The following is a 27,680-nucleotide window of genomic DNA, read 5'->3' on the forward strand; positions in this document are numbered from 1 at the left end:
AATGCTGAACTAATCTGTGCCAGGTCAAAAGTGCTTGAAGAGAATCCAGAAAGTTTAGGAGCTTATAATTGGTTAAATAAACACACACCTCAATTTTTATGCTACTGGTCTGATAGTCAGTGAGTGCAGGCACACAATTCCTTATTTTCTATGCCAGAAGTAGAAAAATGTGGATGTTTCCCAAATTGTGGATACCAGATACAAGTTTGTACATATGCATAAATATTTATTCTCAGCAATCTGTAACTGTCACTGCAGAGGCTGAAGTACAGTAATACTGTAAGGGAATAAATGCCCCAGTATCTGTGAACTCTAATTCACTCCAGGCTGACCCAGTTCTTTTGGAAATAATCTTTTCCAAGCAGTTTCTCTGCTGAAAGTCCAAGCCTTAGAAATACCTTCAACATACAGTGTTCTCCTTAAACTTTATTGCAAAAATAGGTGGAGACATGGCATGTATTTCTGGAATCTGTGCAGCCTGTGCTACACAGCAACTCAGATGTGAATCTCCTCTCTATTTTTTCCTTTAATTAAAGGAGAAACCAAAAGATCCAACAACCAAAGGGAAAGAAAACCCACACTAAAACAAACATAACATTTGAAACAAGAAACGCAGCAGAAAACAGCCAGCCAATCTGGGATGCAGCAGAGTATCCCTAAAAGAAGGGAAATCAGATTGCAAACAGAAACTCAATGACTCAAGCACTTTGTTAGCATGCTTTCATCTTAACTTTGGTCATCATCAGTAAACTTGGCAGCAAACTCCCATATGAAATGGGGGTACAGTGATACTGCTGTAGCTCATTCAGGGGATGAAATTATCACTAATCTCATTTTTCAGCACACACAGCTCCCAAGTCCCCTGAGTCACATTGCAACAATCATCACTATAAAGTTCCACGAGCTTAAAAGAGATTTTGGTGATTAGTGGTGTAGGGAAGCTCTGTCTAAGCACCAAACTCATCCCTGGTGGAGAACACGCGTTGTACAAATGTTTTTTGCACTTTTGAACCTGCTTAGCAATGTAAGGAGGGAAAAAACCCAGTAAATCCATAATGAGCACACGAAAGGATGTTCTATACCCAAAAGAGGAGAATGGAGCCCGTGTCCCAGCAGGACAGCCCGCTCCCTGCCCTGCCCCTCAGCACGTCTGGCCCGCGGGGAGCCTGGCACTGGGAGTCCTGCTGCCAGCCCAGCCCTGCCCTCCCTGGCACACCCCACCCTGCCCAGCCTGGCTTCCATGGGTCCCGAGCGCTGCTCCTGCCCCAGCTCAGCCCAGGGGCGCAGGGCAGCACAGCTGGGCAGGGCATCCCCGCCCAGCAGAGGAAGTTAAACACAGGGCACATCGTGTGCTCTTCAGGGCCACAGAAATGTGCAGTTTTGGTCTCCAAAGTGTACCTATTTTATGCTACTACAGGAAGTGTTGTTGGAATATCTGCAGAGATTTCTCTTTCAAGCTGCCTCTCTGGACAGAGTGGATGCAATACATGGCCCCTGGATTGCTGAAACTGGGATAACTGGAGGAACACTACAGAAACAAAGAATTAGATGAACATACCACAAATGAGAAACTGGGAAGGGACATCTGCTATAAATACTGACCTGTACCTTTTGCAATACCTGATTCAGAGGAAAGAACAGCCAGCTTCGATTTCAGATTCATTTTCACCCAGAGGTCCATTTACAACTGCCCTCAAAATCAACCTATAACATCCCCTTCCACCCCAGTGTACCAAATTAACATGATTGTATCAAAAGGCAAAAACTGTAGCAATTTATTGATATTCTGTCCCGTCTCATTGCTGCAGCATTTTTTGCACAATCATTATTGGTCTGTCAAGGAGAGGAGAAAGATCTGGCATCTGTCTGTACCTGGACATCAAATCTTTTAATTAAGCACTTTTTATAATGTTCACTTAGAGAACTTTGTAGAAATAAATGGGGTTTAAATCCTTGCAGCTGAAGTCACATCTCAGGCACCATTTTCCTAAACCTCTCTCTGTGTCAAGGACTACAAAACAAAGCTATGGCTTCTTGATCAGTCTGCTCTTCGCCCAAACCTCCAAAAGACCCAAGACTGCCAAAATGAAAAACGGAGTCAATACAGAACAGCTGCTTTCAATATTTTAAGATTCACTTGGATGACTTGCAATGGTTAACTGACTTCCAATTTTACAGTGGTTTAGGTAGGATCTGGGACCTGCTGGATAGTGCAGATTAAGGATTTGAGCTCTTGCTTTATGCACAATATGCACCTCTGGCATGGACAGCAGCAAAGCAGCCCTGCTGTTGGCTGGAGCAGTTGGACCCTTCGGAAATCTAAAACAGCCACAGAGAAAAGGCAATGGCTGCTCTGGAGCTTTCTGCAGGAACATCTCTGCTCATCATCATCACTGGCCAGTTTTTGTGGGGGCTCCTTCAGCACCACAAGGGCTGTCCCATAAGGAATGCTCCAGAACTGAGGTCACTGAGGCGAGATCATCTGTGGAAAGGGAGGAATTCTGATTCCAGCCCCAGTGAAGTCAGATCACACACACACACACACACACACACACACACACACACACACTGAGTCTTCCTTGGGAAACACAGCAGGATTTTTGATGGCAGACTAACAAACTCTACACAAATTAAAACACAAAATCAACAAAAAAGCCCAAATCCCCAGCACATGCAGCCCCAGCAACACACTTGCACTCCATTTCTCATCACTACAGCTCACTTGAATATCTTTTGCTTTTTGCACTGAAAGTTTGCTCTCAAATCCCTCTCATCTGCCGCACACACGGTCACCAAAGACTGTGACACAAAGTCCTACAGCTTGGGCAGATGCTGGATTCCTGCAAAAAGAAGGTTCTCAAACACTGCTGCAGCAATGTGACAGGAAGGAGAGTCTGACACACACATTTTGCACGAGGCTGCAGGAAACACTGTAGGACCAGGCTGTAAGCTGTGAATATCAATATTTAAAACCATTTCCCCTTGGAACTGCGCTCACACACGTTTGCTCCTAGAGCAGGTCTCAGCAGAACATGAACAGCTCTGCCCAGGGGTGCAGTGAGGGCTGGCTCAGAGGAGCACCTGGGCTCTGGACAAACCTGGCCAGGGACAGAGCCCCGATGGCAGCAGGGCTCCAGCTGGCTCCCATCCACCTCCTGGGAGCCACCCATGCACCTGTGCCACTCCTTTAGCACAAAATTCTGAGAGGACACGCAACCTTCTGCATTTTGTCACTCCTGGAGGAAACCTGACCCCGAAGAACACCTGCACACAATGAGTACCCAAGTGAGGAAGCCATAAAGAGCCAGCTGCCCTTTATTGAAAATGCCCTTTGCAAACATCTTGCCGTACATTCTTTGAGAGGAGCAGCAGCAGCAGCGGGTCCAGAGGCAGGGAGCAGCACGAGGTCCATCCTGAGCACCACGCTGAGCAGCAGCACGCTGGCTGGGGCTGGGCACAGGGCACAGGGCACAGGGCATGGATACAGTCACGGGCACCCGCGTGCCAGACACGCTCCCTTGCAGCACAACAGGCTGGGGTTCTCAAAAATACAATCATTATGTACAGCAAAATATGTGGTCACAAGACCAGCCTCAAACCAAGGCCTTGTTTACACAATTTCTGCGATGTCAGGAAGTATTTTGGCTGGGAATGTAATTTTTCTTCCAAAACAAGTAAATATTTGCAATTCTCACTGTGAAAAGAGTGATATACCACCTCTGTATTGACACGGGTGTAACATATTCCCACAGGGAAAAGGAATAAAGAGTACCTTTAGATTGATACAACATTTCCCTCAAGTGTCCAAGCTAATATAGCTTGCATCACTCAGTCAAGTTAAAGCAGGATGATTTTTTCAGACTTTTTATAGACAAGGCCTATGTTTAACAAGCACCAAAACACTTCAGAGTATTTGGAAGATCAGACTACTGAGCTCTACGCTTTGGACTGTCCTCACCAGTCACAGAGAACATGGAATGCCCAAATACATTCAAAACCCTGGTCAGACAGTGCCATGGCTGCTTAAACGCTTCACTCTTTAGCAAATGCACCTTTTTGGCCAAAAGCAGAATGTGCCACAGGAAGGGCCAGCACAGCACAGAGCTCAGCTGGCTGCCCCCAGCTGCTCTGCCAGGCTCAGCACAGCTGGACTTTGTGTGCTACTTTTGCTTTCCTCCTCAAGCCCAGCTCAGGCAGGAGGCACTGGGGAAGGTGAGGGGTCTGCTGGCTCCTGGCAGGGCACAATAAATACCTGCTTCTATCAACCACATCCAGCTGCTGTCAATGCACTGATCGAAGCCTGGTGGGTGCTGAAAACTGTACATTCCCATTGAATTTAAGGCAAAATTGAACCATGGCAGTAACTGAGATGTAAATTTATTTTTTTTAACATCAGATGTGCAGTTTGTAAGCTGCAGATATGGCAGCAGTCAAGCTCCCTTAGCTTTCAATGCAGTTCCTGGGTTAAAAGAAACCCTTTCTGTCCGTGTCATTCCCCTGTCTCCCCAGCACGGGGGTCCTCTGGCTTCTAATGAACTTTTAGGAATTCCTGGAAGGTGAGCTGCAATGAGGTTTTCAAGTTTCAGTGAGAAACGGGGGTAATCTGATGTGTTGATCAGAGGGAGAGCCCAGGCAGCAGGGGCATCAAACTGACACTGCCCTCCAGGGCTGGGGCACAAAGTTTTCCTGCCTAAAACAGGAGAAATTACCACGGTCACAGAGGAATCGTGGCCGTCGCTTTTCACTTGGCCTGACTAAAAACCCCTGTTCAACCTTTGTTTTTGAGATGTAAGATAATTTCAAGACTTCTTGGGACAGGGGGGAGAAGGAAAAAGAGAGCTGCTGCAGGTTTTGTGTGCAGACCTTTAAAGAAGGGCAAAGAGAGGGAAAGGACAGGTAAAGCAGCTCCTTGGACCGTGCAGCTGGTGGGAGCCACGGGTCTCCTCCCACCCCAGCCCCTCTGCAAGCCAGAAAACAAAAAGGGCTGGTTTGTAACTTTAAATATAAATGAGACTAAAAGTTTTAATTTCATAAACAATTGACCTTTAGAACTTCACCCCAATAAACCACGCTGCTTCCAGCAGGGAAAAAGGGCCAAATCTTACAGGGCCTGTTGCAGTAAGCCCACGCTCCCTTCTTAAAGCTGCCTCAGAGCACAGCCTTCTCCCCACAGCTTGGCAGCATACCGGGCCAGGACCTGCATACAAGCAAAAACCTGCATCAAAAATGACTAAAGATCAGGTAAAACAGCAATCTTGTGGTTGGCCTTTTTTTCACCACTCTTCTCAGCTAAATCGACCCCTCCACCTTTCACTGCTACTGAGATATAAATCTGGATTAAGAGCCTGTGTGAAAGTCAGTGTTTCATGTGATACATAACAATGCACAAAGTTGTTTTCTAAAAAACAGCATTTGTATTAAAATTCTTCAAATGGATAGACATCTCTTCAATGCATGTCTGCAATTAAAATGACAGTTGTTAGAATTTTCTTGGTACATCACAAAGATAAGATTTCCTTCTTTGCTGGCTGGAGGCACATCCCACGACAAAATCAAGGGGAAATAGAACCAAAAAAATTTAAAAAGCCCCCCCACCCAAAAATCCCAAAAGGCTAAATTCTTGTAAATTTGAAGTAAATGAAGGCCAAACTTGCAAGACATGGAAATAACACTTAAAAGGCTCAGATGGAAATAAGAAATAAATTCCACTAACAATAGGCCCTTTTGTCCTGGCTTGCTCGGTGTGATTACTGCAAGGAAACTGTTAAGTAGTTTTTGGAGTAGTAGATAATGGGATTCTGTGGAGCTTTCACAGGTTGGCACCGGCTGGAACAGCTGAGTTTTGAAGGCACTCTACAGACACAGGGCTGCCGTTGGCCCTGCATCACTCATGGGAAGTCTTTGCACTTGAGAGAGCTAGTCATCAAAATCAGGGATTGCCAACCCAAATCCAAAACCCCTCGGCAAAAAAAGCACCACCGCCCTCCCCCTCCCGCCAAAGGAAAAACCAAAACCACAACGAAATCACACACACACGCACACCTAAACAATTGTGCAGATTTGTAACATTTTCACAGCTGATTTAAAAAAAAAACCAAAAAACCAAACAAAACCAGGAGAAAAACCACCACGCTACCACTCTCCTGCAAACTCCCATCCGATACAGCAGGTAAACAAAATAGAGCATTATTCCAGGGGTATCGGCGGCGCTGCCCGGCGCCCCGTGCCTGGCAGCACCGCTCGGGTCACAGTCCCAGTTCCATGTGCAACTCTCCGGGCGGGACGGCCCCGCACCGCTCCCGCTTGCATAGAGACCGCGGGCAGCGCGCCGGGACGGGCCCCGCTGCACCGGGCTGCGGCCCCGCTGGGCCGGGGGTGCGGGCCCCGCTATCCCGGGGCTGTCCCGGGGCTGTCCCGGGGCTGTGCCGGGGGTGCGGGCCCGCTGCACCGGGGTGCGGCCCCGCTATCCCGGGTGTGCGGGCCCCGCTATCCCGGGGCTGCCCCAGGGCTGTGGCCCCGCTATCCCGGGGCTGCCCCAGGGCTGTGGCCCCGCTATCCCGGGGCTGTGCCGGGGCTGTGCCGGGGCTGTCCCGGGGGTGCGGCCCCGCTGCACCGGGGTGCGGCCCCGCTATCCCGGGGCTGTCCCGGGGCTGTCCCGGGGCGGGTTCCCCGCGTGGCTCCGCTCCCCGGGCGGCGGGACCGGCCGCTCCCGCGCCCGCCGCCGACACTGACAGGAAATATGCCATGACCGAGACTGGACGAAACGTACATGCCGAGAAAAGCCACATTTCCACCACGATGAGTTTTGCTGCCGATGTTTTCTCCCCGAGCGTGCCCGCCGGGGCGCGGGGCCGCCGCCGCCCTCAGAGGATGGCGCAGGAGGCGCAGCACGGCTCGTCCCCGTTGGGCTGCGCCGCGTAGTTCATCTGCCTGACGATCTCGGCGAACAGCTCGTCCACAGAGGCTTTGTTTTTGGCCGAGGTCTCCATGAAGGGGCAGCTCCACTCCTCGGCCAGCGCCTTGCCCTCCCCGAAGGAGACCTCGCGCTCGCCCTCCAGGTCCACCTTGTTGCCCACCAGGATCATGGGCACCCGCTCGTACCTCTTGACGCGGATGATCTGGTCCCGCATGGGCTTGATGTCCTGGAAGCTCTGCTGGTTCACCAGGCTGTACACCAGGATGAAGCCCTGCCCGTTCTTGATGTAGAGGTCCCGCATGGAGGCGAACTGCTCGGTGCCCGCCGTGTCCAGGATCTCCAGCACGGACGGCGACGAGTCCACCTCGATCTCCTTGCGGTAGAAGTCCTCGATGGTGGGGTCATACTTCTCGATGAAGGAGCCGGTCACGAACTGCACGGTAAGGGCGGACTTGCCCACGCCGCCCGAGCCCAGCACCACCACCTTGTACTCCCGCATGGCTCCCGCCTCCCTCCGCCGCCTCCCGCTCGGGGCTGCCGCGGCGGGCGGGGACGGGGCGGAGGGAGGGAGGGGACGAGGGACGGCCCCGCGCCGGGGCGGGGAAGCGGCGGCCGCGCCTTGCGGAGCGGCGCCGGGAGAGCCCTGGCGCCGGGCAGCGCCGAGGAGGAGGAGGAGGAGGAGGAAGGGGCTGAGAAGGAGAAGGGAGGGAGGGAGGAACGGAGGGCGACAGCGCTGCCGGTACCGGCCCCGCTCCCGGCGCGGCGGGGCGGGACAGCGCTGCCGCGGCCCATGGCGGCCGCCCCCGCCCATTGGCTGCGGCGCTTGGGCCGCCCCCGCCCATTGGCTGCGGCGCGGCGCCGCCCGCCCCCATTGGCTGCGGCGCGGCGCCGCCCGCCCCCATTGGCTGCCGGCGGAGAGCGGCGGCCCACGCCCCGCCCCGCGTGTGTGACCCCCGCCCTGCGCCGGGCCGGGCCGCGCCCGGGGTCGGGATCGGGATCGGGATCGGGATCGGGATCGGGATCGGGATCGGAACCGGAACCGGAACCGGAACCGGGATCGGGACCGGGACCGGGACCGGGATCGCCGCGCGTCCCTTCCCGCCCGGGGCCCTCCGCACCGGGACCGGGATCGGAACCGGGATCGGGATCAGCGCGCGTCCCTTCCCGCCCGGGGTCCCGCACGCAGCGGGAAAATGGGGCCGGCGGTGGGGCCGGCAGCCCGGGTGCCCCACCCCGGTGTCCCCGCCCGCTATCGGCGCTGCCCGGGCCGCCGTCCCGCGCCTCCCGCCCTATCGCCGCGTGCAGCCGCTGCCGGGCCGGGCCGGGTCGCGGTGCCCCGCGGCTCCTGCCCGCCCCGCTGGCTCCGGGGGCTTGCCGTGCCCCGTGCCCGCCGGGGCCAGCCCGCCACGACACCTCGTGCTCCGGCGGGAGATGTGCCCGTGCAGATGTGCGCCTGGCAGATGTGCCCGTGGCAGAGGTGCCTGTGCAGATGTGCCCGTGGCAGATGTGCCCGTGGCAGAGGTGCCCGTGCAGATGTGCCCCTGGCAGATGTGCCCGTGCAGATGTGCCCCTGGCAGATGTGCCCGTGGCAGAGGTGCCCGTGCAGATGTGCCCGTGGCAGAGGTGCCCGTGCAGAGGTGCCCGTGCAGATGTGCCCGTGCAGATGTGCCCCTGGCAGATGTGCCCGTGGCAGAGGTGCCTGTGCAGATGTGCCCCTGGCAGAGGTGCCCGTGGCAGAGGTGCCCGTGGCAGATGTGCCCGTGCAGATGTGCCCCTGGCAGATGTGCCCGTGGCAGAGGTGCCTGTGCAGATGTGCCCGTGGCAGAGGTGCCCGTGCAGATGTGCCCGTGCAGATGTGTCCCTGGCAGATGTGCCCCTGGCAGAGGTGCCCGTGCAGATGTGCCCGTGCAGATGTGCCCGTGCAGATGTGCCCCTGGCAGATGTGCCCGTGGCAGAGGTGCCCGTGCAGATGTGCCCCTGGCAGATGTGCCCCTGGCAGATGTGCCCGTGCAGAGGTGCCTGTGCAGATGTGCCCCTGGCAGAGGTGCCCGTGCAGATGTGCCCGTGCAGATGTCGGTGCTGCCGTGCTCGGTGGCCCGTGAGCGGCAGCGTGGCCTGGCAGGGCTCAGTCCCAGGGCTGGCTCCTGCCGCTCTTTGTAGAAGCCGTCTCCTGGACTTGCTGTTAGACATTCCTTTCAAGAAAGTATCGTTAGTTGTTTTGACACCCTCTGGTCCTTGCTGTTGCGTCTTACTCAGTTCTTTACAATTCTCGGTATTTATTCACATAATGGTGACATTTATATCCTTGCTACCACACCTTGTTTCCAAGCCTAATCTAAACAGAGCGCTTGGGTAGGCAAAGTCTAAAGGATTTGACATAAGTTTTGTAAATAATGCTCTCTTATTCCTGAACAATTTTCACAGAGGCTAAATTCTACTGAAATCACTTCTGCAGTATTCAGGTGCTGTGGGGATTTACCCCCGTGGTGACCGATCCTCTGGTGAGTACTGCACCCCTGGTGATCCCCTGGAGCTCCAAGGGAACCCTGCTGCTGCTGGTGTGTAAGTCTTTGCAAATAAACCTCTCCTGAGGAACAGAAACGCTGTGTTCAGCAGCCCTGCAGTGGAATGGGCAGGGGTTGGAGCAGCTCTGTTAAATATGAGAGTGTGTGAAGCCTGGTGTGTGGGTGCAGCCACGGCAGCTGGGTGTCCCCAGGTAGGGTGCTGCCCTGCCAGGCCCCACCTGATTCCTACCAGGTGCACATTCCTCTCACACACTGCAGCGCCTGTGGGCTGCAGGCCGCTCCTGAGCTGCTGTGCAGGTCAGCCTGGGGCTGCAGCAGGTATTTGATCTGCCAGCACAGCCCCGGGCTGGGCTTTGGTCCCCCCTCTGTTCTAGGCTCTGCCCAGGTAAGCCTTGCCTTGTGACAGGCTCTGGGCTCTGCAGCTCCTGCAAAGGCTGAGGAAGAGCTGAGGAAGAGCTCTGGGTGCTTCCAGCCTCTTGTTCTGGGAGTTGTCTCTCCATGGCTGCTTAGCCCATCCTTTGGAAACCGAACAACTGAGCTCCCTTTCAAGCCATTTCTCCACCTGTTCTTGCTGTTCCTTTCACTGTCCATCTGATTCCCCCTCCCAGAAGTACTCTGGGAGCAGAGCTACCACATCACCCAGCTTGGTGTGAGCCAGCCAAAATCAGTCACAGGCTGGCAAAGTTCTCTTCAAAACCAGCTGTAAGAATTGCTGAAAGGCCTTGTGTCACTGCAGAAATATTTTATTTTCTTAATCTGTGCTCAGGTTTTGGGTATGATGTGGGCTTGCCCACCTTCATCACTTCTGTAGCAAACCCACATCTGAATTATTCACATTACACTTACTCTCAGCATGCCAGTAGCCAATTTTATAAAGACCAGGCTGTAATGTTGGTTTTAGTCCTATCTATTTAGTCCTATCCACCACTGCAGGATTGTGGTGTTTTTTTCAGTGACAGAATAAAATTGCTCTCCATTTTTAAATTCTTCACTCTGCTATTAATTGTTGCTGTTCTGAAGAAGGAAATGTATCATGTTCAAAGTAAGGAACGATCTTTGTGCTGTTGAGTTTAAATATGGAATATGATTTGTCAAGTGCCAGTGCCCTACTACATGTATTAATTTAATCTCTCATATTAGCAGCCAGCTCTAGGTAATTAGTTAGTACAAGGAGTCTGTGGGAAGTAACTGAAAGAATCAAGTCTGGTTTTCTCAGAAATGAATTCTGGTGCATGGTTACCGACCACTGAGGGATCTGTGGGCTGGAAAGTTTGAAAATCCCTGGCTCAGGGTTTGACACAGAAGTTAAATAAATTATGAGAGGATGCAGCACATAATATTTGAATTATGAAGCATGCATTGCATTGGGTGGTTGTGCCTCATGAATGGTATTGGTTTAGATTTTCAGGAAAAAATTAATGTTTTCCTGAAACCAGCTCCAGTTGGGCAACATGAAGGTATGACAATGCAGCAGGGTCTAGGCAAAATATAATCACCTGAGTTGGCTTATTAATTTGATTTTCAAAGTGATCAAGCATATTTTAAAAACAATTTCAGGATGATTTGGTGCTGTCTTAAAAATGCCAAAATAAAAATCAGCTGAAAAGCATAAATTTAGTTACTAAGCAGTTCACCATACAATATTTACATGTATAACCAGCTTTTACTGTGCTGAGTAACCCTGCTTGTTCAGTAGAACTGCTCGTACAGGCTGAGGTTATTTCTGTGCACAGAGAGAGAGTCGTGAGCTGCTGCTGTTGGAGATCTTTGTGCAAGGAAAGCAGTGCCTTTGGTGGGTTTGTTTATCTGTTGTACTTGGTAGGCAAAGATTAAACAGGGGTAGTTTAGATCGGTAACAGGTGCAATATCTAAAGTTTGAGTACCCTGAAAGTTTGTCAGTGCCTGGTGACAACAAGATTTAATGCCACAGAAGGAGGTTAAAACCTCCTCCAGGTGTTCCTGAGTTGTAAGCAGCTCTTCTTTAGAGAGGCACAGCCACGGTCAGAGCTGAGTCTGCGGAGGGATGTGTCACCCCCTGGGACCTGACCCAGTCCCACTGAGCTTATTTAGGGAGGGGTTTCACAGAAGGACTCTGCTGCCCCCGAGGAACAGAGGCTGCTGTGGGCGTGGGCTGGGCTTTGAGGTGTTTGTGTTTCTGCACAGGTTTGCTGCTGGGTCTGGGAGTGAAACGGAGCTGCAGTCTGGGAAATGGGCTCTGGTGAAACACACAGAACATGCCAGAGCCATGTGCCTCCGAAATCTGCAGCTCCTGGGCAGAAAGAGCTGCTTGCCTTCACTCAGAGTTTCTCTGCCCCTGTTAGTGGCTACACATTGAAATAAGGTTATTAATACAGGGGAAGTTCTTGTGAAAGAGACTTCTGAGATCATCGTGCTCTGCCAGGTACCAGCTAGGCAGGGTTATAATTGAACTTTAAAGCTACAAATCACACTAAATGTTGTATTTTAATTTCTCAGCACTGCTGCTGAGAAAATCCCTAGGGAAGTCACGGGCTGAGGATACTGCACATCATTTCATTCCTAAGATGGCAATGTTCCCTGGATATAACAGACATACCCTACCACTCACTTAAGATTAAGTGACTTAGCTGGCTCACAACCCAATATAAAACAGTTAAACTGAGAAGATTCAATCACTTGGGGAAGAGTTGCTGTGCTGTCACTCCCGTGCTGTCAGTATGTGACATTAATATTAATAGTAAACCTAAAGGTAAAGGGAGAATAATTGCCAAGGGAAACTAAGAAGATGAAATAATCTCAGAGTTCAAAGAACAAAATTGCACCAAATGTTTTCTGGCATTGAACAAATCTGGAGAGATTTTTCAATGTTTACTCATTTTGAATGTATGAAATTGAGCAAGATTTTGGGGCCTGAATTAGTTTTTAGCACAGTGGTGTGCAGAGAAGTCTTTATTTTGGATTTGGCAGCAGGATGATTTAGGTTGCTTTGGAGGGGTTGAGGAAGGAGAAGATGACAAAAATAACCTGGCATCCAACAGCATTTAAATCCAATATTTTACTTATCTGCACCTTGAGAAATTCTCAATAATTCCGTATCTGCAGCAAGCCTGCCTAATGTGTGTTTCTCGTAATGCAGTGGCATTGCCAGTTCCCGTGGCAGGAGCAGGCTGTGCCCAGGGGCAGCCCGAGGAGCCAGGGCGGTTCCAGGGCCAGGCATCCCTGCGAGTGCGGGCGTTCAGCGGCAGCCCCGGGCAGGCTGGGAGCCCTGCTGGCTGCCCTGGCTCGGGCAGGGCTGTGCTGGCTGTGCCCTGGCCCAGCCCCGGGCAGGTGAGAGCCCTGCTGGCTGCCCTGGCTCGGGCAGGGCTGTGCTGGCTGTGCTGGTTCTGCCCTGGCCCAGCCCTGTGCAGGTGAGAGCCCTGCTGGCTGCCCTGGCTCGGGCAGGGCTGTGCTGGCTGTGCTGGCTGTGCCCTGGCCCAGCCCCGTGCAGGTGAGAGCCCTGCTGGCTGCACTGGCTCGGGCAGGGCTGTGCTGGCTGTGCCCTGGCCCAGCCCCGGGCAGGTGAGAGCCCTGCTGGCTGCCCTGGCTCGGGCAGGGCTGTGCTGGCTCTGCCCCCGGGCAGGTGAGAGCCCTGCTGGCTGCCCTGGCTCGGGCAGGGCTGTGCTGGCTCTGCCCCCGGGCAGGTGAGAGCCCTGCTGGCTGCACTGGCTCGGGCAGGGCTGTGCTGGCTCTGCCCTGGCCCAGCCTCGGGCAGGTGAGAGCCCTGCTGGCTGCCCTGGCTCGGGCAGGGCTGTGCTGGCTGTGCTGGCTCAGGCAGGGCTGTGCTGGCTGTGCTGGCTGTGCCCTGGCTCAGCCCCGGGCAGGCCGAGAGCCCTGCTGGCTGCCCTGGCTCGGGCAGGGCTGTGCTGGCTGTGCTGGCTGTGCTGGCTGTGCTGGCTGTGCCCTGGCTCAGCCCCGGGCAGGCCGAGAGCCCTGCTGGCTGCACTGGCTCGGGCAGGGCTGTGCTGGCTGTGCTGGCTGTGCTGGCTCTGCCCTGGCTCAGCCCCGGGCAGGTGAGAGCCCTGCTGGCTGCACTGGCTCGGGCAGGGCTGTGCTGGCTGTGCCCTGGCCCAGCCTCGGGCAGGTGAGAGCCCTGCTGGCTGCACTGGCTCGGGCAGGGCTGTGCTGGCTGTGCTGGCTGTGCCCTGGCCCAGCCCCAGGCAGGTGAGAGCCCTGCTGGCTGCCCTGGCTCGGGCAGGGCTGTGCTGGCTGTGCCCTGGCCCAGCCCCGGGCAGGCTGGGAGCCCTGCTGGCTGCACTGGCTCAGGCAGGGCTGTGCTGGCTGTGCTGGCTGTGCTGGCTGTGCTGGCTGTGCCCTGGCCCAGCCCCGGGCAGGCCGAGAGCCCTGCTGGCTGCCCTGGCTCGGGCAGGGCTGTGCTGGCTCAGCCCCCGGGCAGGTGAGAGCCCTGCTGGCTGCCCTGGCTCGGGCAGGGCTGTGCTGGCTGTGCTGGCTGTGCTGGCTCTGCCCCGGGCAGGTGAGAGCCCTGCTGGCTGCCCTGGCTCGGGCAGGGCTGTGCTGGCTGTGCTGGCTGTGCTGGCTCTGCCCCGGGCAGGTGAGAGCCCTGCTGGCTGCACTGGCTCGGGCAGGGCTGTGCTGGCTGTGCTGGCTGTGCTGGCTGTGCCCTGGCCCAGCCTCGGGCAGCTGGGAGCCCTGCTGGCTTCCCTGGCTCGGGCAGGGCTGTGCTGGCTGTGCCCTGGCTCTGCCCCCGGGCAGGTGAGAGCCCTGCTGGCTGCACTGGCTCGGGCAGGGCTGTGCTGGCTGTGCTGGCTGTGCTGGCTCTGCCCTGGCTCAGCCCCGGGCAGGTGAGAGCCCTGCTGGCTGCACTGGCTCGGGCAGGGCTGTGCTGGTTCTGCCCTGGCCCAGCCCCTGCCCGTCTCCCTCCCGAGCAGGAGCTGGGCAGAGTCACCCATCCTGCCTGCCTGCGGCGAGGAGAGCCCCGCGGGGACTTTCCTCTGCCGAAAGATCCTCAAATGCTAAATACCAAACTCGCGCTTGTTCAAGAAAGAATCACAGCTGCTGGTGGGTGTAAATAAAGTATTAAAAAATAAAAAAGAAAGAAAGAAGTGACACACATACACAGAAAAAAGCATTCATTATTTCCATCAAAAATCCTGCCAGAGATCTTATCACTATTGCTAAAGTAGCCTGCGCTGCCAGAACTCATCAGATGTTTGCCTTGAATTGGTGTCATAATGCCACTTTATGGTTCTTTATAAAGAACACGTTCCATGGCATGCTTATATCCCACTCCTAGACGTGATATTTATATTCAAAATATGCATAATGGCCGAAGTTCAGGACTCTTTCTGTGTTCATTATTTGCTGTCGGCTCCCCCTGTTTACCCCAGGAGCAGTTTACCTGAGAGGCTGTGGGGTGTGGATAAGCACACAGCACAGGGAGAGCAGCTCTCTGTTCCTGTGTGCAGCACTGGGTTCTGTGTAGGTGTGGTGAAACAACTTTTGGAACCATAAATGCAATCTTGATAGCACTTGCATGGAAACAGTGCTATTGTATGGTAATGAAACTGGTGTAATCAGCCTGGAGCGAAACTGGTGACTAATTCAAAAAGCAAACTTCCTGTCTGCAGCAAAAGCCCTTCTGGAGAAAATGCCTTTTCTTCAGTGCCCCTGGCACTGTGTGACACTGCAGCCTTGCCTCTGCTGCTGGGAGTGCTCGCATACACAGATAATTCTCACTTGGGCTCTTGCATTTGTTTGATTCCTGGTCTCCTGGCCAGGAGCAGAGTCTGACTGCCAATCTTGTGTCAGGGCAGGGGGAAGGAGTGCTTCCCCCTCTGGGGATGAGCTGGGGCAGTTCAGGGGTGCCCGAGAACCAGCACGGGGGTGCCCTGGCCATGACTCCCCTGCTGTGGGGAGTCACTGCAGCCTCTGTCTCTGCCCAGGGCTGGTGCTGGACAGCTCTGCTGGGGCTCCTGGTGGCTGCTGAGCTCTGGGGAATTTCCCACTCCTCTGCCAGCCGAGAGGGACACCAAAGAGCAGATCTTGGCAAGGATGGCATCGTTCAGCTCTGAGCTGTGCGCTGTGCCTTGTACAGTGCACAGGATAGCTCTGCAGTACCCAGCAGAGTTCGGCTGCCTCGGGCCCTGGAAAGCACTCAGGTGTAAATATTGATTGCATTTGGGCATTTCGAAGTAATCTGGGGCTGATCATATCAACGAAGGAGATAAGGATTTTTTGAGACCCTTGTTAGGCTCAGTCTGATGTCAGCAGTTTGCAGCCTCAACAGCCTCCAATTCTCATGCAATCCTTAAACACAAGGCCATGTTTTCTGATCGTTTTACAAGGGCTGCTGCTGTTTCTGGCTGGTCAAGGCTGCAGGGATCATTGTGCCTGGGCACTGATTGTGTCACCAGCCTAAGCACTGTTTCATCTTCCAGCCTGCAGCTGCTGGGCTGGATCAAGGTGAGTGTGGGAGCAAAGCAAGTCTTGCGACACGTGGCCCTGCAGATAACCCACCCAGCAAACAGCACTGATGGGCTCTGACAATGAGCAGATAAGGCCGGTGCTGCTGATACCACCCGGTCTGAGCCATGCTCGATATTGTCGGGCAGGGCACTCAGGAATGCTGAGGTGACCCCTGGAGGGTTTGGGTGAGGGCTGCTTGTTGTCACAGGCTGTCAGGACACAGGCTGTGTCCCTGGGGCTGCTCACCCTGTGCCATGAACCCACTGCTCGGGCTCCTGGGGGCCCTTCTGCAGGCCACAGTCCACAGCTGTGGGTGGGAAATGTTACCACTCCCTGGATGGAGGTGCATTTCCATTTCTGTGTGCTGCATTTTGGCATCAACAGCTCCATGAAGAGGACACCACTGCCCACCAGTGTAGTGACCTCCCCTGGTGGCACCAAACTGCTCCCAGCAAAACACACCCAGACCTGTCCTGTCATGGGAGAAGTATTGCCTTGCCACATGCCAGAAAAAACAGGGTAAAACCAGCTTCAAACATGAATTGGTTCTGTTTGTGCTCCATCCCTTCCCAAGGCTGAGGGACCTGCAGCAGACTGCCAGAGACAGGTCCTGCAGGTCAGGAGGATGGACACTGACCCAGCAGTCCTGCCTGAATGGAAGCACACCAGTGTGGAATCAGGAGCTGGCCCATTGTAAGGGGGAAGCAAACACAAGGTACTTTATTGGCAATAAGCATATTTCCCAGGACAGAGTTGAATTCAGCTTGTTTGTCCCACTTGCAAACAGCCAACGAGACCCCTGATCCTAGGAGCTGTTCCAGTAAATCCTGCTAACACTGCCCTTCACTTCATTCTTGGCTGCTCAAGCAGAGATGAACTTTGAGGCTCTCTCAGTATCACTGAGACAGATGTGGCATTTTAACAGTGTCAGAAGACAAAATGTCAGGATGGTCAGAGTTTCAGTTTCCCTCCTTGAAGGATTTTTGCCAGGGATTCCCCCAGCAGCAGGGCCTGTAGCTGCTTCCCCTGCCAGCAGATCCTCCCTGGGTAATGGTGAACTATGCATGCACCCTCACAGATGGCATCCAGGCACAAATGTCTGTCAAAAACCAGTTTATCAAAATCACTGACAATTCTAATTCTGCTCTCCAGAGTGCTGACAGCAAACTCGATAGCATCAGCAAATTTTGGGTTTACACTCTGGTTTTCAAGGCACTAATACAAATCCAAGCCATAGACAAAGCTCTGGTATGTCTTCCAGTTTCATGGCAAACTACTGACGCATCAGAAGTTTTTAAACAGGTTCTTTATCTTCTAGGTGTTTTCCCAGGCTGTTTGATGAGTGCTGTAGTGTTCAGCCAGGGCTGTGGGCTCTGAGGTGACTGACTAATGCAAATAGATATCCAAGAGTCGGGTTGGATTTCAGTGTTAACAAGTGCCTTGGAACCTGTCTTTGTTCAGTAAACAACATATTTCATAGTTTACATCAGATTGAATCCTCCTGCAAATATAAACAAATACATTCATGGAACAAGAAAGTAAACTCTGTGGCACTCGTGGCTGCAGTGACTAATCAATTAAAAAGTCTTTTTATTGTTGACTGTTTAAATCAAAGCACCCGACCCCGTAGTGCAGGGCACCTAAAGCAAGAAGAGTCTGGGGTCTGCACAGCCTGGAGAAATGTTTGGAAGGGGTTTGGGACCCCGTGATTCCTGGGATCTGGAAGGAATGTGTCAGTTCTCTGTGTCGTGAGCTCAGTCTGCACTGTCATTGCTTAAATCACGGTTTTAAAGCTCCGGTAAGTCCTCCTGATGGCAGACTGCTGTGAAAGGCTCAGGCTGGGCAGGGAGGGTCCCTGTCCTTTGGGGAGGGGGCTGCCTGCTCCTGACAAGCTCCCAGGAGGCTGGTAAGGCTTGGCACAGGGACATGGGCAGCGTGGGGACTGCTCCGTCTGCTGGGTCACACCTGTGGCAGCACTGGCAGCTACAAATACCCCTGAGCCTGAGTCACCCTCCAGCGGCACCCAGAGCCTTTCCTGCCACTCCAGGCACTGGAGGCAGAGCTGGGACATTTGACAAGGTGTGCTGCTGACTCAGCTTTGGCAGCTGCAGCCAAATCTCACCATTTCCTGACCCATGAACAGAATGAATCAGTAGCAACCCAACACACCCCACGACTCAAATCACACTGGCTGTCCTTCTGCCATGCCAGGAGAACACCTTACATCACAGTGTCTGTCCTTCTGCCGCACCAGAACACCTTACATCACAGTGTCTGTCCTTCTGCCACACCAGAACACCTTACAGCACACTGGCTGTCCTTCTGCCATGCCAGAACACCTTACAGCACACTGGCTGTCCTTCTGTCATGCCAGGAGAACACCTTACATCACACTGTCTGTCCTGCCATGCCAGAACACCTTACATCACACTGGCTGTCCTTCTGCTATGCCAGGAGAACACCGAGCTCCGCACCCTGCATCCACCTCAGAGAGAGCCAGCTGGGAGGGCTTGGGACACCCCCATGGGCACTGAGCTGCCTGAGAGGATGTCCCAGCACTCTGCTGAACACACCCTGTGGCTTTGGGTAGCCCTGGTTGGGAAAAAGGAGCCAAAGTCACCTGGAACATTAAAAACCTCGGTAAATGGTAGTGCTGCCTCTGTACTGTAGCTGTACCAGCAGTCTGCAAACAGACAGCCTGTGTTCTTACTACAGCTACTTCACTTCTAAAATAGCATACTGGTAGCAAAAGTACCATTTCAAAGTAAAGTTTGGTGTAGATAAGGACCGAGGCACCGTTCCTACTCCTACTTACCGTATGGAGAAGCCAGTGACTGTTACAGCTCTGCCAATGACTGAGCTCACAGCACAATGAAACTGGAAATAGTGTTTAAGCCTTGACAGTATTTAAACATTTAACTCACCGAGCCTGGTGTGAGTACACTTCCTCAGCATTAGGAGATCTATTGCTTAATTAATGTTTTATGGCAGTTTGCATATATAAAGCACTATATATGAATGCTGAGTATGATTCAGTTGTCAGTATCTGAACATGAATTACATTTCACACAGGGTTTGGGAGAAGAAATTCCATAACATTAGGCAAAATGGCTTATGCATTCCCAGTAATTTTACATAAAATCTATTCATAGTGCCCATTGACTGGAAACAATATATGGGATTCTTTTAGTTGAACTACTTAATTCAGCAGATAACCACTGCTGCTCCATAGTTCACAGATGAGAATGTAAGGGAGCAGCTGAGGCATCCAGCTGAACTGGATTAATGACAAAGGAACCTTTCAGAGGACAGAGGGGACCCTGTCCACTGTGCCCACAGCACGGTCAGGGACTGGAAGTGACCACTTGGAGCTGAGCAGTAAAACTGAGACCTGATCCTGGCCCAGAGCTGATCCTGGCCCAGAGCTGATCCTGGCCTGGGAGCTGATCCTGGCCTGGGAGCTGATCCTGGCCTAGAGCTGATCCTGTCCTAGAGCTGATCCTGGCCTAGAGCTGATCCTGTCCTAGAGCTGATCCTGCCCTGGGAGCTGATCCTGGCCCAGAGCTGATCCTGTCCCAGAGCTGATCCTGCCCTGGGAGCTGATCCTGGCCCAGAGCTGATCCTGTCCCAGAGCTGATCCTGTGCCAGAGCTGATCTTGGCCTGGGAGCTGATCCTGGCCCAGAGCTGATCCTGGCCCAGAGCTGATCCTGGCCCAGAGCTGATCCTGGCCCAGAGCTGATCCTGTCCCAGAGCTGATCCTGGCCTGGGAGCTGATCCTGTCCTAGAGCTGATCCTGTCCCAGGGGTGATCCTGGCCTGGAGCTGATCCTGTCCTAGAGCTGATCCTGCCCTGGGAGCTGATCCTGTCCCAGAGCTGATCCTGTCCCAGAGCTGATCCTGTCCTAGAGCTGATCCTTGCCCAGAGCTGATCCTGGCCCAGAGCTGATCCTGGCCTGGGAGCTGATCCTGGCCTAGAGCTGATCCTGGCCTAGAGCTGATCCTGGCCTGGGAGCTGATCCTGGCCTAGAGCTGATCCTGGCCTGGGATCTGATCCTGGCCTAGAGCTGATCCTGTCCTAGAGCTGATCCTGGCCTGGGAGCTGATCCTGTCCTAGAGCTGATCCTTGCCCAGAGCTGATCCTGTCCCAGAGCTGATCCTGTCCTAGAGCTGATCCTGGCCTAGAGCTGATCCTGGCCCAGAGCTGATCCTGGCCTGGGAGCTGATCCTGGCCCAGAGCTGATCCTGTCCTAGAGCTGATCCTGGCCCAGAGCTGATCCTGGCCTGGGAGCTGATCCTGGCCCAGAGCTGATCCTGGCCTAGAGCTGATCCTGGCCCAGAGCTGATCCTGTCCTAGAGCTGATCCTGGCCTAGAGCTGATCCTGTCCCAGAGCTGATCCTGTCCCAGAGCTGATCCTGTCCCAGAGCTGATCCTGCCCTGAACCAGCCCAGAGGCACAAGGAGTTGTGGGACACAGCCAGGCCTGAGTGGTCCTGCCAGATCCAAACTGTCATAGTAATTTTTTCTATATGTACTTAAAAATATAAACCTTGGTATTGTATATTTATATATACAAATTTTGTGTATATATTTAAATATATAAATATAGATTGTGTTTTTATATGTAATACATGCTATACATACATTTGCCTTTAATGGAATACAACTATTCCACATTAAAACCAGATCTAAAATCCTGCATTCTCTGGGGGAATGCAGAATCACAGTTTTTGCTATTCTGCCCTGGGAATTACAGGCATCATTCCCCCCCACCTTGCTTCCCAGGGACTCTGTGGCCTGAGCCCACCACCCACAGCTCAGCCCACAGCCAGGCTGGCTGCCTCCTCCCACAAATCCTCTTTTTCTTTCTTTCTAAGGTTTTCTGTTCCTGCTAAAATCGTTATTCCAGTTTCCAGCTCTTCCTAAATGACTTGCAGAAGGCAGTGACAGGTTGCAATTTGAAATCCACTTAGCTGGGTTTTTCTGTGAATAATCCTGTTTGACAGGCTTTCCTGCCCTCCCTCCCTGTCATTAGGCAGGGCTGCAGCTCGGGCTGTGCCAGGAGCAGGGAATGCTTTGGTTGGGGACAGAGGGGGATTTGCAGCTCCTGCAGCCGAAACAGAAACAACAGAGCTGCTGTCTGGAGCCCAGCTGAAAAGCAGCTTGATTGGTTAGATACCATGAGTATCTATTAATTAATGCTTGAGCTGACATTTCAGCATTGTGCTTGAGTAACTTGCTCTGTGAAAAGTTGTAATTTTATTCATATAGTTTTTAACAATGATCTATTAGATATGATGAATCTCCTTTTTGTCAGTGCTTATGTTAATGCATTCCAGTGGCAGGGATGGGGCAGCCACAGCTTCCCTGGGCAACCTGTGCCAGGGCCTCAGCCCCTGCCAGGGAAGAGCTGCTCCCCTGCCCATCTTTAGGAACTCGGGGAGGACAGCCCAAGGCACGGCACGGCACAGCACAGCATGGCACAGCCTAGCATGGCATGGCACAGCCTAGCACAGCCTAGCACAGCACATCACAGCACAGCATGGCACGGCATGGCACAGCCTAGCACAGCATGGCACAGCCTAGCACAGCATGGCACAGCACAGCACAGCACAGCACAGCACAGCATGGCATGGCACAGCCTAGCATGGCATGGCACAGCCTAGCACAGCATGGCACAGCACAGCCCAGCACAGCACAGCACAGCATGGCACAGCACAGCACAGCATGGCACAGCACAGCACGGCACAGCACAGCACAGCATGGCACAGCCTAGCATGGCATGGCACAGCCTAGCACAGCATGGCACAGCACAGCACAGCATGGCACAGCCTAGCATGACATGGCACAGCCTAGCACAGCACAGCACAGCATGGCACAGCACAGCATGGCATAGCCTAGCACAGCATGGCACAGCACAGCACAGCATGGCACAGCACAGCATGGCACAGCCTAGCATGACATGGCACAGCCTAGCACAGCATGGCACAGCACAGCATGGCACAGCACAGCATGGCACAGCACAGCATGGCATAGCCTAGCACAGCATGGCACAGCACAGCACAGCACAGCACAGCATGGCACAGCCTAGCACAGCATGGCACAGCACAGCACAGCATGGCACAGCACAGCACAGCATGGCACAGCCTAGCACAGCATGGCACAGCACAGCACAGCACAGCACAGCATGGCACAGCCTAGCACAGCATGGCACAGCACAGCACAGCATGGCACAGCACAGCACAGCATGGCACAGCACAGCATGGCACAGCCTAGCACAGCATGGCACAGCCTAGCACTGCATGGCCAGTGGCTGCTGCCCTCCTGCCCTGCAGCCGTGCCAGGCCCCAGGGGCCATGTGGAGCTGAGTCCATGCACAGCTCTGCAGAGTGGGGCTGTCTCCTGCAGCCAGCCCTGTGCCTGCCCAGGGACTGCTGGGCTCACAGGGCCCTGCTCTGGATGCCCCTCAGGATGGCCCTGCCCTGGATGCTCCCCAGGGTGGCCCTGCCCATGGTGCTCTGTGGGATGTCCCTGCCCTGGATGCCCTGTGGGATGTCCTGCCCATGGTGCTCTGTGGGATGTCCTTCCCATGGTGCCCTGTGGGATGTCCTGCTCTGGATGCCCTGTGGGATGTCCTGCCCTGGATGCCCTGTGGGATGTCCTGCCCTGGATGCCCTGTGAGATGTCCCTGCTCTGGATGCTCTGTGGGATGTCCTGCCCTGGATGCCCTGTGAGATGTCCTGCCCATGGTGCTCTGTGGGATGTCCCTGCCCTGGATGCCCTGTTAGATGTCCCTGCCCTGGATGCCCTGTGAGATGTCCTGCCCTGGATGCTCTGTGGGATGTCCCTGCCCTGGATGCCCTGTGAGATGTCCTGCCCTGGATGCTCTGTGGGATGTCCCTGCTCTGGATGCTCTGTGAGATGTCCTGCCCCGGATGCCCTGTGGGATGTCCTGCCCATGGTGCTCTGTGGGATGTTCCTGCCCTGGATGCCCTGTGGGATGTCCTGCCCTGGATGCTCTGTGGGATGACCCTGCCCATGGTGCTCTATGGGATGTCCTGCCCTGGATGCCCTGTGGGATGTCCTGCCCATGGTGCTCTGTGGGATGACCCTGCCCAGGGTGCCCCTGAGGGTGGCCCTGCCCAGGGTGCTCTGTGGCAGCAGGGCCAGGACCCTCCCTGGGCACAGAGCCCGCACTGAAGGCAGCAGCAGCAGCAGCAGCAGCAGCAGGAGCAGCCCCTGGAGCAGGGATCCCCAGCAGCCCTGGTGTGTGCCAGGAGATAACACCCTGCCCAGAGCTGAGACTTGGGCTCTGCCTTTCTTCTTGCAGTTTGCTTCCCAGATCAAGCCCCTGCCCTGCAGAGGTGCTGCCAAGACCGTGACATTTTGTTGCATTGGCCTCCATTGTGCCACTGCCCTTTCCAAGGCAGAGAAGTTCAGTCTTTTCAGCTAAGCTTTTGACAGGAGCTTTGGACAGCTGGAGTGAATGTGGGGAGCACTGCAGTAACCGTGTTAGCTTCAGCCTGAACCACACACTGCATGCATTTGCACTGCTGTGGCCCTTCATGTTGAGGCAGTCTGGGAAAATTAATTTATTTTGCTTCTTATTGATTAGTTTGAAAGGTTTTTGCTTACCCTGTGCTCTGTAAGAGATATAAAGCCAATTATTTTGAAAAACTGATGGGATTTTCCAAATTGTAACAGACACATTTATTGCCATCCTATTTAAGAACAATTTGCCTCACATCACATTGTCCCAGTAATCGGCGCACACAGCACATTCACTTGGAGATGTTTATTATTCTGGAGGGGAGAGAGGGAAATAAAAAAATAACCTCCTGTTGCCTTTTAATTGCTCATTTCCTGCTCGAGACAGCAAATGCCATTTGGCTGCTGCAGGAGAGATAAATGGGTGGGCTGGGTTCTGCCTGCTCCGAGGAGCCAGAGCTTTGTTCATTAGCACAGAACCAAGCGGAAAAATAATCACTGGCAAAGCCAGCCAGAGGCAGCATTACTGTCTTAAGCAAGGAATAAATGCAGATTATTTCCTCCAAATGCAGAAAGGTTCCAGAGCCACCTATGGTGGCACTAATTGATTCCGTTCCCCTGTGCTGCTGCTGAGCACAAAGAGCTGTGTTAGATCCAGCGATCCAGGGAATTGTGGAGCATCCTGAGCTGGAGGGGACCCCGAGGACCATCATGTCCAGCTCCTGGTTGCTGTGGGGTGGACCCTCAGTGTGAGGCTGGCTGCTCCCTGGCAGGGCAGCACAAACAGCCTACGTGCAGCCTCTCAACATTTTTAGCACAGCAATGCCGTGAGTGTATTTTTGTTTGTGTTATAAAATCTCTGCCTTTAATTTGAGTCTGGAATGGGTTTTAGATTCAGTTATATTTAAAAATGAAAAGAACAAGACCCCACAAACAAGCTGCTGCTCCTCACTCAGAACTGGTAGTCAGGAAATCAAAAATGAGGGTCCAGTTTTAAACAACATTCAACACCCCAAACTAAGGAGCTTAACCTGCTGGGTTTAACAGAAAGACCATTACAGTAATTGGATTACAGCTGACACCTGCAAGGAGAACATGAGAGCCTCCAGGTCTGCCTGACCTGGCAGACAGGTGTGAGTTAGGACACAGTGACAGCAGGCTGGAGCTCCAGAGTGGCACAGATTTGACCAGCCAAGATAACCCAGCACGGAGCAGTTTCCTGAACACTGGAAGGAGCCTCCTGCCCCTCCTGGGCTTGTGACACCAGAGAGCTCTTCCCTACAGGAGGGCAAGGATGCACTGGAGAAGTGCTGCAGCTCATGGGATGGAGAAGGTCACACTGGAAACCTTCAGTGATCTCTTCTGGGTTTGGATTCCTTGAGTGTAAACTTGGAGTCTACAGCAAGCAGAAGTGCAGCCCAGCTGGGCTGGCCCAGCAGAAGTGACAAACGCAGCCCTTGTTGGAAGGTGCAGAGCTCAGTGCCTCGTGCTCTTCATTGCAGAGATAAGGCCCTGAACAGCCCCATCCTGGCGGGCAGGGCTGTCAGCCTTGCTCCATCTTGTGCAAGATGTGATGAATCACATCCTGGGCGAGGAGGGGAGACAGCACGGTTGAACCAGCCACAAATCCTCGAGGTACTGGGGCAGACAAGGCACTGAAATCCAAGCAATATCCGAATGCCAGACTGGTTTGTGTTGCAAGGGGCCTTAAATCTCACCCAGTCCCAGCCCCTGCCATGGGCAGGGACATCTTCCACTATCCCAGGCTGCTCTAAGCCCTGCCTGGCCTGGCCTTGGGCACTGCCAGGGATCCAGGGGCAGCCACAGCTGCTCTGGGCACCCTGTGCCTTCCTACCCTCCCAGGGAACAATTCCCAATTCCCAGTCTGTCACCCATCCCTGCCCTCTGGCACTGGGAGCCATTCCCTGGGTCCTGTCCCTCCATCTCCCCAGTCCGTCTCCTGCTCTCCTTGAGGGGGCTCTAGAGGCACTGGAAAGGGCTCAGAGGTCTCTCTGGAACCTCCTTTTCTCCTGATACCTCCGGGCGGGGGCTCAGGCACACAGGCGGTGATGGCAGGGACAGATGGCTCTGACGGACCCGCTGCCCTGTCCCTGCCCCGCTGTCCCTGTCCCTGTCCCGCCGCGCGTGGGGCCCCAGGAGCATCCTCCCCCTCCCCACCCCGCGCATCCCCCGTGTTCCGTTCCCATCACGCTTCCATCCCGTTCCCATCCCGTTCCCATCCCGTTCCCATCACGCTTCCATCCCGTTCCCATCCCGTTCCCATCCCGTTCCCATCCCGGTCCCGTCCCTCCCATCCCGTTCCCATCCCGTTCCCATCCCGCTCCCATCCCGCTCCCATCCCGCTCCCATCCCGCTCCCATCCCGTTCCCATCCCTCCCGTTCCCGTCCCGCCGCCTCCCCGGTTCCTCCCGGCCGCGAAGAAGCTGCGGACGCCGCGGGCGCCACCTGGTGCTGCCGGGGCCGGGGAGCGGGGCCGGGGAGCGGGGCCGGGGAGCGGGGCAGGGGCAGCCGGGTCCCTGAAAAACGAAACCAGGAACTCCAAAACCCGGGGCTTCTTTCCCAGTCCTACGAGCCGATAGCATTTAATTCCTTCCCGCTGAGGATTTCACGGTAAATGGCGGGACGCCGACCAGGGCAGAGCGTTCTGTGCGTTTTTACCGCCCTGGGATGCAGAATCCCTGCAGGAGTCACTGACCCCGCTGGGCTGGGGGCGGCACCAGGGACGCTGCTCCGCTGCGGCCATGGATCCACAGCCGTGGGCACCGTGCCCGCTGTCCTGAGCCGGAGAGACCCCCACGGGCCGGCAGCCCCCGGGCTGTCCTGGCTGCACGGAGCGGAGATGGGAAGGAAGGCGTTTGGTGGGATACTGGGAAGGACAGCAGAGCCGTGGGGACACGGCAGCTGCCAGCACAGCGCTGAGCCAACAGCCTGGCAGTGCCCGGGGTCCCGCAGAGCCCCCGGGATCCCGCAGAGCCCCCGGCACCCGCAGAGCTTCCGGCCCTGGAGCTCCCTGCACGCCTCGAGCACCGCGGGGATCCGTCCAGAGCTGTCCGGCCCCATCCCCTCGGGGATCCCTCCAGAGCTGTCCGGCCCCATCCCCTCGGGGATCCATCCGGAGCTGTCCTGCCCCATCCCCTCGGGGATCCATCTGGAGCTGTCCTGCCCCATCCCCTCGGGGATCTTCCAGAGCTGTCCGGCCCCATCCCCTCGGGGATCCATCCGGAGCTGTCCTGCCCCATCCCCTCGGGGATCCATCCGGAGCTGTCCTGCCCCATCCCCTCGGGGATCCATCCGGAGCTGTCCGGCCCCATCCCCTCGGGGATCCATCCGGAGCTGTCCTGCCCCATCCCCTCGGGGATCCATCCGGAGCTGTCCTGCTCCATCCCCTCGGGGATCCGTCCAGAGCTGTCCGGCCCCATCCCCTCGGGGATCCGTCCGGAGCTGTCCTGCCCCATCCCCTCGGGGATCCATCCGGAGCTGTCCGGCCCCATCCCCTCGGGGATCCGTCCGGAGCTGTCCTGCCCCATCCCCTCGGGGATCCTCCGGAGCTGTCCAGCCCCATCCCCTCGGGGATCCCTCCGGAGCTGTCCTGCCCCATTCCCTTGGGGATCCCTCCGGAGCTGTCCTGCCCCATCCCCGCGGGCCCGGGGCACAGCCCTCGCTCTCTCCTGCCCGTGCAGGATGTGACAAGCAGCGCTTTGGGTGCCGGGTGGTTTTTCTCCCCCCACCCCACGTGTGCATCCCTCGGAGCCCGGCCGCTGCTGCCTCGCCGTGGCTCTTGGCCAAACGTTACTCACCACACGGTACAAGACTTTTATATTTAGCCGGTGCAGAGACAATATCACCAACTTAAAAATAGGTGTAGATGAGGCTGCAGCTCTCGTGAACGGCTCTGGGTGCACGGGAGGGGCCGTGGCCGCGGTCAGCCCCAGGCAGGGCGGTGTCGGTGTGGTACCCAGCACCACGGCCCTGTGCTGCCACCAAGGCCAGAGCCACCTCTGCCCTGGCACATGTGGGTGGCACCGAGCCTGGCCGGGCGCTGAGGCGGGGATGGGCACGGCAGCCCTCGGGAAGGGAGCCCCATCCTCCCCGGGGCTCCTCTCGTGCCCCCGAGCCCCGCGGAGCCTGCGCCGCGCTGTCACCATGGAGATGCCGGCAGCTCCGGGCCCTCCTTCGGGGGAACGCAGAGCAACAGAAAGGCTGCTTTGCAGCAAAATTATCAGCAGTGATTTTTATTTCTATTTAAATTATGATTTTCATTCATCCCCTTCTCGTTCCATACTGGACACCCA

At 55.0% G+C, this 27,680-nt stretch overlaps 1 protein-coding gene across 1 annotated transcript; it reads right to left on the reverse strand.

Moving 5' to 3' along the window:
- Positions 1 to 213: 213 nt before the first annotated feature.
- RAP2B (RAP2B, member of RAS oncogene family) lies at positions 214 to 7,614 on the reverse strand. Its single transcript, XM_036389068.2, has one exon. It carries the CDS (start codon positions 7,413 to 7,415, stop codon positions 6,864 to 6,866), a length of 552 nt encoding a protein of 183 aa, XP_036244961.1. The 5' UTR covers positions 7,416 to 7,614; the 3' UTR covers positions 214 to 6,863.
- Between the last annotated feature and the right edge of the window lie 20,066 nt (positions 7,615 to 27,680).

The sequence above is a fragment of the Molothrus ater genome, chromosome 10 (genome assembly GCF_012460135.2).
Source record: "Molothrus ater isolate BHLD 08-10-18 breed brown headed cowbird chromosome 10, BPBGC_Mater_1.1, whole genome shotgun sequence".
Lineage (NCBI taxonomy): Eukaryota > Metazoa > Chordata > Aves > Passeriformes > Icteridae > Molothrus > Molothrus ater.

Excerpts from the sequence above, each read along its gene's own strand:
- RAP2B (XM_036389068.2), bottom strand. The coding sequence starts at position 7,415 with ATGCGGGAGTACAAGGTGGTGGTGCTGGGCTCGGGCGGCGTGGGCAAG.